This window comes from Dipodomys ordii, unplaced genomic scaffold (assembly GCF_000151885.1).
Source record: "Dipodomys ordii isolate 6190 unplaced genomic scaffold, Dord_2.0 Scaffold112, whole genome shotgun sequence".
NCBI lineage: Eukaryota > Metazoa > Chordata > Mammalia > Rodentia > Heteromyidae > Dipodomys > Dipodomys ordii.
The window spans coordinates 1,380,804-1,394,999 of record NW_012267328.1 but is presented as its reverse complement, the minus strand read 5'-3'; the positions used below and the strand labels follow the sequence as shown (position 1 = coordinate 1,394,999).

Here is a 14,196-nt window from a genome sequence, read left to right as displayed (position 1 = left end):
CCCCGCGCCCGGCCCTCCCCGGGCCCACCAGCCCCGCGCCCTGCCCTCCCCGGGCCCCTTGGCCCTGGGAGCTCAGCAGTCTCCCCCTCCCCGTCCCGTGCCCCTCAGGATCCTGGAGCTGGACCTGACCGTGAGGGATGAGGACGGGAACACTCTGGACCCTGGCCGCACCAGCGTCATCAGCCTCTTCCACGCACACCAGGAGGCCACGGAGAAGATCACGGAGCGCATCAGGGAGGAGATGGTGAGTGGGCGCGGGCGGGGCAGCCCCTGCCGTGGCCAGCCGTCCCTCAGGGCCAGCCCGGGGCCCAGGGCCCGGCCACCTTGGCCCCTAATCATGGCTTTGACCAGAGGCTGGTAGTGAAGTAAAGACAGGGAGCGAGTAAGTTCCACATGGTTCCAGATGGCGATGGGGAAGGTGATGTGAACCGGGGTCTGCCCAGGTCACCGGCTCGGCAGGGCCGGGAGGGGCCTCTGATTCCGGAGAGGTCTGCTCTGAGCAGACGCAGGGTATCCGGTCTCCGTGGACGCACCGGCCTGGGCAGCTCCAAGGCTGGTAGAACAGGGGCAGGAAGGGCGAATGCCAGGGCCCTGGGGTAGAGCTGAGCTCTGAACAGTGATGGTGTGGAAATCCAGTGTGTGTGTCGGGGTGGGGGGTGGGCAGGGGTCGTGGACGGGGTGGAGAGGCACCAGGCAGGGCCGGGTCCCACAGGACCAAAGGAGTTCGGATCTCCTACGAGTTCCTCCCGGAGGCACCTCGCCAGTTCAGCTTGTTTGTTTTTAAAATGCATATTTCTGTCCATAGAGTTTTGAGGCAGTAAGTAGGCCAGGCTGGCCTTGAACTTGCAACGCTCTTGCCTCCGTTTGAGTGCTGGCATTACAGATGTGCACCACAGTGCCCAGCTTTTCTTTTCTCCCTTCTTCCTTCCCTCCCTTCTTCCTGCCTTTCTTTTATTCTTCCTTTCTCCACCACTCTTTTCTTTTGCATGTATGTGCATGCATGTGCGTGGGAGGGAGGGAGGGAGGGAGGGAGGGTTGAGCCCAGGCCCTTGCACACGCAGGGCGTGCACTCTTGCTGAGCTACCGCCCAGACCCCTTCATGAAGGTTTCAACGAGCAGCGTGTAGAGTTCATCTTTGGGGACGTGGCGCGGTGGAAGTCCTGGGCGCCGGATGCGGGGGCCGCGGGGCGCGTCTCCACTGGCATCAGCCCCGCGGTCTGATTCTCTCCCCCCCCCCCACAGTCCCGGGACCAGGCCGACTACGGCGCGTGCTCCCGGCTCTCCTCCTCGCCCACCCACAGCCTCTATGTGTTCGTGCGCAACTTTGTGTGCCGCATCGGGGAGGACGCCGAGCTCTTCATGTCGCTGTACGACCCCAGCAAGCAGGCCGTCATAAGGTGGGCGTGCCACGGCCTTGCAGGAGGCCTGGGGACCGAGGCTCTGCGCCCTGAGCCGCCCCGGGGCATGGGTGCCGGCGGGGAGGCTGAGCTGGGAGAGGAGGGGCAAGGGGGGAGGAGCAGAGGGAGGAGGGGGAGGAGGGGCAGAGGAGGAGGAAGGAGGAGGAGGAAGGGGAGGAGGGGGAAGGGGATGAGGGGGAAGGAAGGGGAAGGGGAAGGGCAAGAGGAGAAGGAAGGAGAAGGATAGGAGGAGGAGGAGGAGAAGGAAGGAGGAAGAGGGAGGGGGGAGGGGGAAGGATGAAGGGGAAGGACAGGAAGTGGGGAGGGAGAGGAGGGGAGGGGGAGGAGTCACAGCTGCGTTCAGTTTTCCCATGTCCAATTGACGTCAGTCAGGCCAGGGTCCCACAGTGGAAGGATAATGGAGATTCCAGATCTTTGTCTTCCCTGGCTGGGCGGCGGGCAGGAGGAGAGCATCCTGGGGGGGGGTGCGGAAGGCTTTTGGGGGCATCCTGGGCAGGAGGAGGGCGGGCTGGGCCTGGGAGGCGGTGTGGGGTTTTGTGCGCACCCCTCGCTCCCCTCACCAACGCCGGCGCTTCCCCCCCTTCCCCCCGCAGTGAGAACTACCTGGTGCGCTGGGGTAGCCACGGCTTCCCGAAGGAGATCGAGATGCTCAACAACCTGAAGGTGGTGTTCACGGTGAGCTGGCGTGGCCGCCACGTGCAGGCCGCGCCCACGGCTGAGGGCCGGGCTGGGCAGAGATGGGGGGGGGCTGGCGGGGTCACGTGACCGGGCCACTTGTCTCGGTCCTCCGGCCGTGTCCGTCTGTCCCCTGGGCCAGAAGCTGTGGTCAGTGCTACCTGCACACGCGTGTGCATCTCCGTGAGCAGGGACCCCGGCGCTGGGGGCGGGAGGGGCCGCTTGGCTTTTCCAGGTGATCCACGGGTGAACCAGGACTGTTCTAGAACAGTGACTGCCTTAGCAAATGGGCCCACACATGAGCGTGGCAGGGTCAGCAGCCCCGTACACGGGCAGCACTGAAGCCAGCTGCCATTTCAGTGATGGATTTCTGGGTGCCAGCTCGGCCTCTGAGCTCTGGCGGGCGGCGCTGGGGAGATGTGTGGGGAAGGAGAGGCTCAGGGGAAGGAGAGGCTCGGGGAAGGAGAGGCTCAGGGGAAGGAGAGGCTCGGGGAAGGAGAGGCTCGGGGAAGGAGAGGCGCAGGGCCTGGCCAGGACTTGGGCTGGCACCACAGGGGAGAGACCCAGGGAGCCGCTGGGCAGGGACCTAAACTGACAGGTTGGATCCGCGTTGATCCACCGCGATCATGGCCACACCTGGCTCTGCAATCACCTCCGGTCACAGCCCGCTCAGTGCAGCGGCCTCGCTGTGCAGCGATCCGGGCTGATGGGTATTCTGTGTCACCAAGAATTAGGACAGAGGCGCGGGCCGGGGTCGTATCTCGAACACAACCCAACACGGCCCCAGTCCCATCCTGAGTTGTTCCGTGTTGCCGGTCGGAGCCCACGCACGACCTTGATGAACATGGGTCCCCCACACAGGAGCAGGGAAGGGTGGTGGGGCAGGCCGAGCGCTCAGCGGACGGCAGCTGCCCCGTGCCCGCTGCCGCCCCGTGCCCGCTGCCGCCCCGTGCGGCCATGACCACGCCTCCGTCTGGAGACGGCCGGTGCACCGGTGTGTCCTGCACGGACACACGAGCCCTCCCAGCGTGCCCTGAGCACTAGCTGATACCACCTGCCCTCCCTTCTTGCCGTCTCTGGGGGGGGGCGCCGTCTGTAGCAGTGCTGTTTTGGGGTACCTCCCCTTGCCCGTGGGGAATCCGCCCGTATGACCGGTGCCGCGTCTCCACCCCTCACGTCTTCCCCTGCTCTCTCCTCTTCTGGGACAGTGATGTGGGGGGCAGGCGTCCCCGTGAGAGGCGTACCCCTCCAAGGACTGCTCCTGGTGTTCTTTTCTTCATCTCCACTCAATGTGCGGTGTGCATGACTATTTCCCCCCCTGCCCCACAGGATCTGGGAAACAAAGACCTCAACAGGGATAAGATCTACTTGATTTGCCAAATAGTCCGGATCGGGAAGATGGATCTCAAAGACACCAGTACGAAGAAGTGCACCCAGGGCCTGAGGCGGCCCTGCGGGGTGGCAGGTAGGAGCGCAGCACGTGGTTTATCTGCTCGGGTGTTGAAGGGTGATTTCTGCCCCGAGGAACAGACGCAGAGCGCCCCTTCATAAGGACGTCTGTGGTGACAGATGGATGGAGGGGAGAGGTGGCCGGGTGTGGCTGTGGGTGGAGAGGGGCCATGGGGTCTCGGGGCTGGAGCTGAGCGTCACGCGCGATCTGTCTGAGCAGTGGGAGCCTCTGCTCCCCAAAGCTGCGACCAAAAGGAAGAGCAATCCAGGGCTGATCTAATTACCAGGAGCAAATCATTCTGAGAGAAATATCCAGGACAGGAAATGCAGCGACACAGAATGAGTCACCCACCCGGCGTCTGCATTCCAGATGGGACCGGATGCCGGGAAACGCGGGGTGCGGGGCACGGGGTGCGGGGTGCAGGGCCCCCACTGCGAGACTTCCTCACGCTCCCTCCAGCCGTCACGAACCTGACACGGTCCCACCTTAAGGTGCATTTTTCTTAACAGCCACTGAGCACCTGTGACCTGGCAGTCTGACATGCCAGTCTCTCTTTTTTTATGAAGGTATCCGTTTTTAATCATGCACCGATTGTCATTCCCCGGGTCCCGCCCTGTATGTAAGCCAGTTCTCAAGGTACCCTAGTCTTCGGTGGCACAAATCCTTGCTCCCCAGCCGGCAGGACTTGCGTAGTCGTGGTGGCTCTGTAACCCGGCACCATCGCTGCTGGGCAGCCGGGCCAGTGTTTCTCAGGGCCCTAGCTTCCCTGCGGATGAAGTGAGGAGGTTGGACCTGAGCCCCCCCCCTCGCTGCTCACAGATGCCCTGGTTCTGCATGCCCCCCCCCCAGGCTGTTACCACCGGGCGGTCAGGCTCACGTTGCTCTTGCCCGGCTCCTCTCTGACCTGCCATCACGCGGGCTTAGTGGCTCCCTGGCCAGTGCGCGGGGTGTTTCTGAAGTGTTTCTGCTGTCGGCTGAGCTTTCCCCACCCCCTTTGCCTCCATCCCTGCCACCCGGCTCCGTGCAGCGTCCTTCCCCTGGGTGGTGTGCACATGGCTGGCTGCAGGAGGCTCTGAGGCCCAGAATCCTCTGCGGTTCTGCGCTGCGGGGCGGTCCGTGCAAGGCTGGGGGTCACGGCACGTGGCAAGTGTTTTGCAGGAACCGTGGGTGTTTGCTTTCCCTGCCCACCTAACGCTCCGCTCCGTGGCCTCCTGCCCCACCCTGCCTCTGGCCTCTGCCCAGCCGTGGGCAAGGCCTGCCGTCTGTGTGGCCTCTTGCTGGCTCGCTGACCCCCAGGTGCCCCTTGCCCTCTGCCCCATCCTGTAACCTCAGCCCATGCTGTTCGTTCCTGGGCGCGAGGGGGACCCTCAGTCCGCGTCGCTTCCCTTCCCAGGCATGGACATCACCGACATCATCAAGGGGAAGGTGGAGAGTGACGAGGAGAAGCAGCACTTCATCCCCTTCCACCCGTAAGCACAGGCGGGGGACCAGGGCCCAGATAAACCACCCCTCCTCACAGGCCACACCCACAAGACCCCCTCTCCAAGGCCACGCCCTCTCCACAGGCCACACCCACAAGACCCATCTCCAAGGCCACGCCCTCTCCACAAGCCACACCCTCCTTAAGGCCACACTCACAAGACCCCCTCTCCAAGGCCACGCCCTCTCCACAGGCCACACCCACAAAGACCCCCTCTCCAAGGCCACGCCCTCTCCACAAGCCACACCCTCCTTAAGGCCACACCCACAAGACCCCTCTCCAAGGTCACGCCCTCCTCAAGGCTACACCCACAAGACCCCATCTCCAAGGCCACGCCCTCTCTACAGGCCACGCCCTCCCCACAGACCACACCCTCTGCAAGGCCACACTCCCACGGACCACACAAAAGCCACGCCCCCTTCACAGGCCACTCCCTTCTCATGAGCCACACCCTCTCAAGCCACACCCTTTCCACAGGCCACGCCCTTCTCCTGGAGCTGCCCTGAGCTAGGCAGAGGCCAGCGGGAGGAGGGAGGAGGCAGGGAGGAGGGCCACAGTGGCTCATGACCCTGGCATGTCCACCTGTTCAGCCTGGCAGGGCTGGTGTGTTCCCAGTGCCGGGGACAGGGGGTGTCGGGCGGGGGGGCGGCAGCCATGGTGAGCGAGGTCACCAGGCCTTGTTCTGGAGCCTCTACTTTAGACAGCTACACACAATCAGCAGAAGATGGAGGATTCTGCGTGAGGGTGTGTGTCAGGCCCCAGGAGTGTGTCTGTCAGGTTTCCCGGGGCCGGCCCCGTGCTTTAGGAGTGAGGAGTCCTTTCCTCTCCAATGCAGACTTGGGGAAAGGGGCCGCTGGCCACGCCGGGGGCCGCTGGGTGTCCCACCTGACCAGCCTCTCTGGTTAGGACTTGGGGTGCAGCGGAGGGGTCCCCACTTGCCTGGGGTTCGGGTCCTTCCCCCATGTGCATCTCCCCAGGGGGGCAGATGCCCAGGACCAGCAGAGCTCTGGTCCGTGGGGAAGGCTCCCACGGCTGGCAGGACTTGGCACGGGCAGGCTTCCTTTCTGCTCCAGGCCTGGGAGGGGCTGGGGACCCCACGGGACACCGTGTGTAGGTCTGTCTCCTTGCTTTCCAGGGTCACAGCTGAGAATGACTTCCTGCACAGCCTGCTGGGCAAAGTCACGGCCTCTAAAGGAGACAGCGGCGGGCAGGGTGAGCGGCCCCTCCAGCCCCCGCCGCTCTGCAGGCCACTCTGCAGACAGATCACGGTCCCCTCCTTCCCACAGACCACTGGGAATTCTGGGATGCACCCCCTGCCCCCTGCAGCCCCCACGAGGGGCCGGAGCTGGCACTGGGGGCCAGGCCTTTCCTAAATGACCCTTGCAGCCCTGGTAGATGGGTGGGGGGCAGCCTGTGCTGGCCCGCCGGGGCCCGGGGCAGAGCCAGGGGAGACGGCGGGGAGAGGGGGCGGGCCGAGAACACCCTGAGGAAGTGCCCCCTCCCCCCGCAGGCCTGTGGGTGACCATGAAGATGCTGGTGGGCGACCTCACGCAGATCCGCAAGGACTACCCGCACCTGGTGGACAGGACCACCGTGGTGGCCCGGAAGCTGGGCTTTCCCGAGATCATCATGCCAGGTGGGGTCCGGGGGAGGCCGTGTCTGTCCCCGGGGGGGGGGGAGGGGCGCTCTCCCGCTCCTACAATCCCTTTTCTCTGTAACGGTCACCTTCCCTCTGCCCCTCCTTCAATACCACCACTGAGAGCCACACCTGCATGCCTGAAAGCTTGCACTCACAAAACAGACACAGCACAGACACACAGTACATCACCCCGAAACTAGACATACACATGCACCCCCCAAAAATAGACACAGCACAGACACACAGTGCATCACCCCGAAAATAGACATACACATGCACCCCCTGAAAGAAGACACAGCACAGACATACAGTGCATCACCCCGAAAATAGACACAAGACAGATATACACACAAGACAGACACACACACAAGACAAACACACACATGTATTGCCCCTGAAAATAGACACACACATGCACCCCGGGATCACAGTTCGCTCAGGACGCCGACTCTGTGTCTCACAGACTCTGTGGCCTGGTGTACAGCCCAGAAGTGCATTAGGCACCGTTTTTAGCCGCATGTTTTTGTTTTTGTTTTTTTTGCCAGTCGTGGGGTTTGAACTCATGGCCTGGGTGCTGTCCCTCAGCTCTTCAGCTCAAGGCGAGCGCTCTACCACTTGAGCCACAGCGCCACTTCCGGTTTTCTGGTGGTTTATTGGAGATAGGAGTCTCACGGTCTCTCCTGCCCGGGCTGGCTTTGAACCGAGATTCTCAGATCTCAGCCTCCTGAGTAGCTAGGATTACAGGCATGAGCCACCAGTGCCCGGCTCTAACCACATGTTCTACCCGGGTTGAGGGGAAAGCAGATTGTCAGATTGTGAATCATTTTTATAAAGGACTTTTGTTGCCTGGACAATCCACACTGGCATAAAGTACTCAGGTGGCAGACGGGACACGGGTGGCATTGGCCACTCCCCAGAGGGTGGGGAGGATTCACCACTCCCCAGAGGGTGGGGGCATTCACGAGGGCTGACGCCCTTCCTCAGCCTGCAGTCATTTCTTCTTCAAAAGTTAAGCCTGTGGGCGTCCCTGGGGACCCCCGGCCTGTCCGGCTCCTCCACGGATCTCACGGTTGCGTGGTGGATGGTCAGCTGTGGGTGGGGCTGTGACGTCCGCTCCTGCTTGATGGAGGTCCGGATGCCTCTAGAGCACTCCACGCTGCCGGCACCCACCCCTCCCTGCCAGCCCTCTGCGCCCGCCCGGCCCAGGACTCCACTGAACAGAGCCATCTGGGGACACCGTGTTTCCTCGGTGGCCATTCCTCCCCCGCCCAGCAGGTGTCACCACAGGATGGAAATTGAGCGATTTTTGACGGGCAGAAACAGACATGGCCAATATAGGACTGGCCTTCTCCCCCGTTTCTGCGCCGATGTCCCCCTGCACCCCCTTTTCTCACCTCTCCCAACGCTCCTCTACGTGATCCCTCACGCTCCCCCTGCCCCCCCTCACGGCGCCCCCCCACGCCCCACCCGGCCCGAGCTCCCCTGGGCCCCCTCCAGTCTCTCCTCTTCCTCTCTGGTCCTCAGGAGACGTGCGAAATGACATCTACATCACGCTCCTACAAGGTGACTTCGACAAGTACAACAAGACCTCGCAGAGGAACGTGGAGGTGATCGTGTGTGTGTGTTCCGAAGATGGCAAGGCGCTGCCCGTAAGCGGAGGCGGGGTGTGTGAGTGTGTGTGTGTGTGTGTGTGTGTGTGTGTGAGTGTGTGTGTGTGTGTGTGGCTTCTCCCTGACTTGGCTCTCTAAGTGCCAGGGGCTGTTGGGAGTGGTGTGTGGCCACGTGATCTCTACCTTGATTAAGAGAGAACCAAGGTTACTTCTTGTTCTTTTTCTTCCCCCAGGCAAACAGTTCTCCAATGTGTATTCCTTTTCACCACTTCTATTCTCCCTCCCCCGCTCGCCTCCTCCCCCGCTCGCCTTCCCTCCTCCTCTTTAGATGTATGTTTATATTGGTCTGGCATCTGCTGTAGTTTAGCTGTGCAGTTAGAGTTCTCGTTGGAACGCCGGCTGGTGTCTCAGGCACAGGCCCCCATGGGGAGCCTTGGGCGGCCGCCGAGGAAGGAAGCGAGCGCCCGCGCTCACGCCCACTCCCCGGCGGCGAGGTGCAGCCCCGCTCGTGTGTCGGGAACGCAGGCAGAGCAGCCGGCTCTGTTCCCACAGCATATGTCCTGCGCGGTCCCGTCATGCGTGTTTACGTCTATTTACTCCTGTTTCCTGTGAGCTGTCGGCAGCCCGGGCCAGCGTGTGGGAGGCTCCGCTTCCCCCCTCCCTCCTCTCCCGGCTCTCTGCTGAAAAGGAGGCGTTGTCAGCGCCAGTCAAGCCTGCGCTCAAGTTCTTCTTAGGCCCCTGGGAAGATGGAGAGCTAGGTGGGGTGGGGGTGTCCTCCCCCTCTTGGGAGCTGGGGGGGGTAGATAGCACCCACAGGGGACGGGGGCCCATCCGTCACTCCGTCCCTGACAGATGTGAAGCAGAGCCCTTGTCAATTGGAACCAATGACCCAGGACCCTAAAACACTTCACCAAAGCCGGGCTCGCTGGTGGCTCAGGCCTGTCATCCTAGCCACCCGAGGGGCTGAGATCTGAGGATCGTGGTTCAAAGCCAGCCCAGGCAAAAATGTTTACAAGGCTCTAAATCTCCAATTAGCCACTCCCCAAATCTGGGAGTGGAGCTGAGGCTTACATGGTAGAGTGCCGGGCCAGTGCTGGTGGCTCGCACCTGTAATCTTAGCTACTCAGGAGGCTGAGATCTGAGGACCAAGGTTCAAAGCCAGCCCGGGCATAAAAGTCTGTGAGACTCTTATCTCCAATAAACCACTCAGAAAACCAGAAGTGGTGCTGTGGCTCAAGTGGTAGAGCACTTGAGGAACAGTGCCCAGGCCCAGAGTTCAAGCCCCACAACCAACTAAAAAAAAAAACAAAAAAGGTAGAATACTGGTCTTGAGCTCAGGGATAGCACCCAGGCCCTGAGTTTAAGCCCTCAAACTGGCAAAACAAAATAACATCAACAAAAATCACCATGATGTCTATTAAAAAAAAATCTTCCCCGATCTCATCTCCATCTTAAAAATGAGGCTGGTAACCTCTTCTATTGAGCTCTGGGATGCTTCTTTATTATTTTTAAATCTGAAGACATTTCTGTAACTGCCTTTTTGTCCATGGAACACCCCCCCCCCTTCATTAATCTCTCCTTGAACAAAGCACCAGCCTCTGGCTCGGCCACTAATGGCTAATGCTGAAACTTTTTCTGAAAAGTTCAAATAAGGGAGAAACTACTTGGCTCAGAGGAGCACAAAGGAGTCCAAGGGGACTTTATCCCAAAGGACAGATTGCATCTCATGAATGTATGGACCATTGCTTTGAAGCTATTTTTATCCAGCTACCTCCTGATCAGAGAACTTTTGAAGCTCAGCCTCATTTTAAAACATCGATACCCTTGCCTGCCTTCCACGTTGCCCGAGGACAAATGAGAAAGCGCCGTTCCCCGGCCGGCCTGGCTTCTCTTCCAGCCGCAGCCAGGCTGAGGCTCCTGGCTCAGCCGTCTCTGCCGGCGCGCACAGGCGGGGATTCTGGGGCTGAGACGGGGCACGGTGGGAATTTACAGTTCCATCCGCCGGGGAAATTATGGGGGAGTTTAGGTGACTGACTATTGAAAATTGCTAAGGAAGCCCGGGGAGGCAGCTCTCCCCAGAGTTGCAGAAATAAATATCATCGCCTACTGAAGCGCTCTGCAGCATTCCCCCAGCTCCCCGTGACAGCCGGGTTCCGTGGGAAAAGCACAGCGCTCCTGTGCACGAGGTCTGCCCCTGCATCCTGGGGGGGGGTCCCCAGGACCTGGCTAAGAGCTCTGGGGTCGGACAGGCAGGGTTCAAATCCACCGATCCTCTCCTATTAGCTGTGTGATCTTGCAGGAATCTTTTCCCCTTGATCTCTAAAACCAGAGGTGGGAGCTGGTTCCTTAGAGACTGGAGTTGAATAAGGAGGTGGGCACAGGGACCGGACAGGCAGTGACCACTCAGCGATGGGGGAGGGAGGAGGCCTGAGCTGTGGAGGCCGGGGTGCCGGAGGCCGGGGTGCCGGAGGCCAGGTGCAGGAACTGTGGATGCTGGGCCCCCGGCGGCCAGGCTCCGACCCCCCCCCCCCCCCCCCCCCGCTGATCTGATCCTAGCTGTGCGCCCTGCCCAGAAGCCTCTCCTGTGGCTTTCCAGCTCTGGTTTTTGTTTTTAATGACCCCGGGGTTTGAACTGTGACCCTTCACTTGCTAGCCAGGCACCCCTGAGTCACACCTACGTTTACTTCCCTGCAGCTAGGATGACCTCATTCTCCCCAAATCCCCTCTCCAGCTCCCCGGGAGCTGGGGTGAGGAGCCTGCGTTGTGGTTCTCAGCCTTCAACTTAGATGGTTGGCCGGAGATCCCTCGAGGGGGCCGTACCCCTCCCCCTGAGGCCTGGGGGCCAGCCCGATCTCCACGCCCGGCGGACAGGCTCTGCCCTGGCCCCGCGTGCTGGTGACCACACTTTGCAACCCAGCCCCAGGCGAAGCCGTCCTGGTGCAACACCGAGCCACATTTCCTGCAGCCTCGGGAAAGAGGGAGCTTCCGTGCCCAGGGTGGTCCCGGGGCGTTGGGCGGGGGTGGGGTGGAGAGTCCCCAGACTCCTGCGTGAGGAAGGCCGGGGGGGGCTGCAGGAGGGCCCCGGGCCAAAGAGCTAGAGAGTCCGGGCCGTCCTGCCAGCCTTGCCTCAGTTTACCCAGCTGTTGGACAGGGATGAGGACAGTGGTCCCGGGGGGGGGGCTGTGCAAATGAAGTGGTGGGGGGCTATGGGCGCTGTGTGCAAAGCCCCAGGGCAGCCCAGGTGAAGGAGGGGGGAAGGAGGAAGGGGCAGAAGGAGAGAGAGAGGAGGGAGGGGGAGGACGGGAGCAGGAGGGGGAGGGGAGGACGGGAGCAGGAGGGGGAGGGGGGGCCGCCCAGGGCTGGCAAGTGCTGTTTGAAGACAGCTCCCTGCTGCTCAGCTCCTTCTGAGCTCTGAGCGGGAGCCCTGGCCCCACGTGGTCTGTGCAGATGGCCCCCCACGCTCCTCACACACAGCTCAGTCTCGCTCAGTCTTACCCCTCAAGCCTCTCCTGCAACCCTCCCTTGGGCCCCTGTGTCTTTCCATCTGTCTGTCTGCCTGTCTGTCTGTCTGTCTGTCCCTCTGTTTGTCTATTTGCATGTCTGTCGGGCATCACATTGCAGCATTGTAAGCCTCTAGTTACCATTCCATCTGGCTAGGTGTATGTCTGTCCATCCATTTGTCTGTACATCTGTCTGTCTGTCCATCTGTGTATCCATCTGTTGATCTGTCTGTCTATCCATCCATTCATCCATCCGTCAGTCCATAGGTTTATCCATCTGCCGGTCTGTCTGTCCATCCATCCAGCATCACACGGATGGGGCTGTCCTCGGTCCTCTCCACCGAGTCTGCGTGTTCCTGGGCTCTGTTCCCACCTCATGCCCCTGCCTTCGGCGTCCAGCATGGACCAGGGCCTGGAAGTCGCTCCACGGCCCTCCCACACACCCCGCACCCGGCCTTGCTGCCCGTGAGGGCCCTGGTGTCCTCCGAAGCTGGGCTGTCCCCTGCGTCCGGCACGCCCATGGGCTTGGTGTGAGAGCTTCAGAAACGCATCAGCCGTGGCGCCGCGTGGCTGCCCTGGGCCGTGTGCACACGTCTCCCCATCTAGAGACAAGGCGGGCGGCGGGGACCCCGGGCTGGTCACTGGGTGCAGTAAGGCTGCCACTGCCAGTCCTGGCACGCTCTAGCAGTTTCTAGAGTGGAAGCCATTGGATCTCTGTGGTCAGGCTGGGGGGCAGATCTGCCCTGTGGGAGGGAGCTGGCGGAGGGAGGGAAGCCGGCGGCGTCGCCGCGGGGCCTGGGCCTTGGCACCGAAGTCAGCCAGGCTCCGGAAGCGGCCATTCCGTGATGTTCCCGCTCTGCGTTTCCTTTCTTGGGGAGAACGCCATCTGCGTGGGCGCTGGGGACAAGCCGATGAGCGAGTACCACTCCGTGGTGTACTACCAAGTCAAGCAGCCTCGCTGGATGGAGACGGTCAAGGTAAGCGGCGGCGCCCGCGCCCTGCATGCGTGGAGAGGCCCTTTGCCCTCACAGCAGCCCTGCGCGGCGGCGGGGGGGCTGGTGCCAAAGCTGTCAGCGCTCACCTGCTGCCCCCACCCTGCCGGGCAGTGCGGGGCGGGGACCTGGTCCCCCGGAACGGTAGAGCAATCAGCCGTCCTCCTCCTCTTCATGAGCACTGTGTAGCGAGTTGAACAAGCCTGCCCTGGGTGGGGGGGGCTGGGTTTATGCCCCAGCTCTCCCACTCCTCCCCCCTCCCTGCGCCTCAGTTTCCCGCCCTGTCACACGGGGGTGGGGCAGCAGGTGGTCTAGTCCACAAGCGGCCCTGGGAAGGGCGAGGCATGAGCTCTTCCTGGGAGAGGCGGCAGAGGGCAGGGCGTCTCCCGAACCCAGCGCCCACGGGGCTGTCCCGCGCTTCCACGCCGGCATCCTGCTCCTGGTCTAGAATGTCCTTGCTTTTCTTGGTGACAAGCCCAGGTCAGCCCTAGACCAGTGTTGGCCAGGCTTCCCGGAGGGACCGAGGGCGACGGAGGTGTCCTGGGTTATCTTTGGGGCCTGGGGCCTCTGGGGTCCCCCACGGACCTGTACCCTGGCCTGGCTCAGAGTGTGTCTGTGTCAGTGCTGCCTCCCGTGTGAGCCGGTCCCTTTCCACACCGCAAGTACCGTTCCCGCGGGGAGCTGGCCCCACAGCCTGGACGGCCCACTGCAGAAATGGGGTGCCCCAGGGCCAGGCCCAGGCACCCCAGTGAGTGCCACTGGCAGACAGCTCACTGGGCAGTGTGGTTCTGGGGAGACTAGGGGGTGATCTGGGGTGGCTTCAGGAGGAAAAGCATCTGCAAATGTGTCTGTCCACAAAGATGAGGGGTGAACCCTAGGATCCCCCCAGACATTACTGGATCCAAGCATTCTTGTGGGTTTTTTTTGTTTGTTTATTTTGCCTATCTTGGGGCTTGAACTCGGGCCCGAGCGCTGTCCCTCAGCTCTTCAGCTCAAGGCGAGCGAGCGCTCCACCACATGAGCCACAGCCCCACTCCCAGCTTTTTCCGAGCCATTCATTGGAGATAAGAGTCTCATGGGCTTTCCTGCCCGGGCTGGCTTTGAACCCCAGTCCTCAGATCTCAGCCTCCTGAGCAGCTAGGATGACAGGCGTGAGCCACGGGGGCCGGGCCTCGGGCATTCTTACTAACTCCCACAGACCAGGTTCTGCAGCAGAGGCAGGGCTGCCACTCCCGCCTCTCCTGTGGGGGGTGGGGGGTGCTAACATGATGTGACTTTTATACCAATTTGGGGAGACTCGGCGTGTGGGTTTTTTTCTCCTCTTACCGTAATTTACGGGCTTCATTGGCTGGAGAGGCAGTTTGCCAGCTGGATCACATCTGGTGCTGGTTCTTGTGTGATTTGTTTGCCGTTCGTCAGGCTGGGCGGGGGT

The 14,196-nt window shown here is 61.8% G+C and overlaps 1 protein-coding gene across 1 annotated transcript in view; it reads left to right on the top strand.

Annotated features, from left to right (window-relative positions):
- Positions 1-14,196, top strand: part of LOC105994954 (dedicator of cytokinesis protein 2-like) — a 68,134-nt gene that overhangs the window by 12,057 nt on the left and 41,881 nt on the right. The window contains exons 7-15 of the mRNA XM_013028622.1: positions 109-244; positions 1,243-1,397; positions 2,012-2,093; positions 3,423-3,558; positions 4,937-5,012; positions 6,159-6,235; positions 6,534-6,659; positions 8,187-8,311; positions 12,651-12,786. Coding sequence (XP_012884076.1) covers positions 109-244; positions 1,243-1,397; positions 2,012-2,093; positions 3,423-3,558; positions 4,937-5,012; positions 6,159-6,235; positions 6,534-6,659; positions 8,187-8,311; positions 12,651-12,786 — 1,049 coding nt within the window. The remainder of the gene's footprint in view (positions 1-108; positions 245-1,242; positions 1,398-2,011; positions 2,094-3,422; positions 3,559-4,936; positions 5,013-6,158; positions 6,236-6,533; positions 6,660-8,186; positions 8,312-12,650; positions 12,787-14,196) is intronic.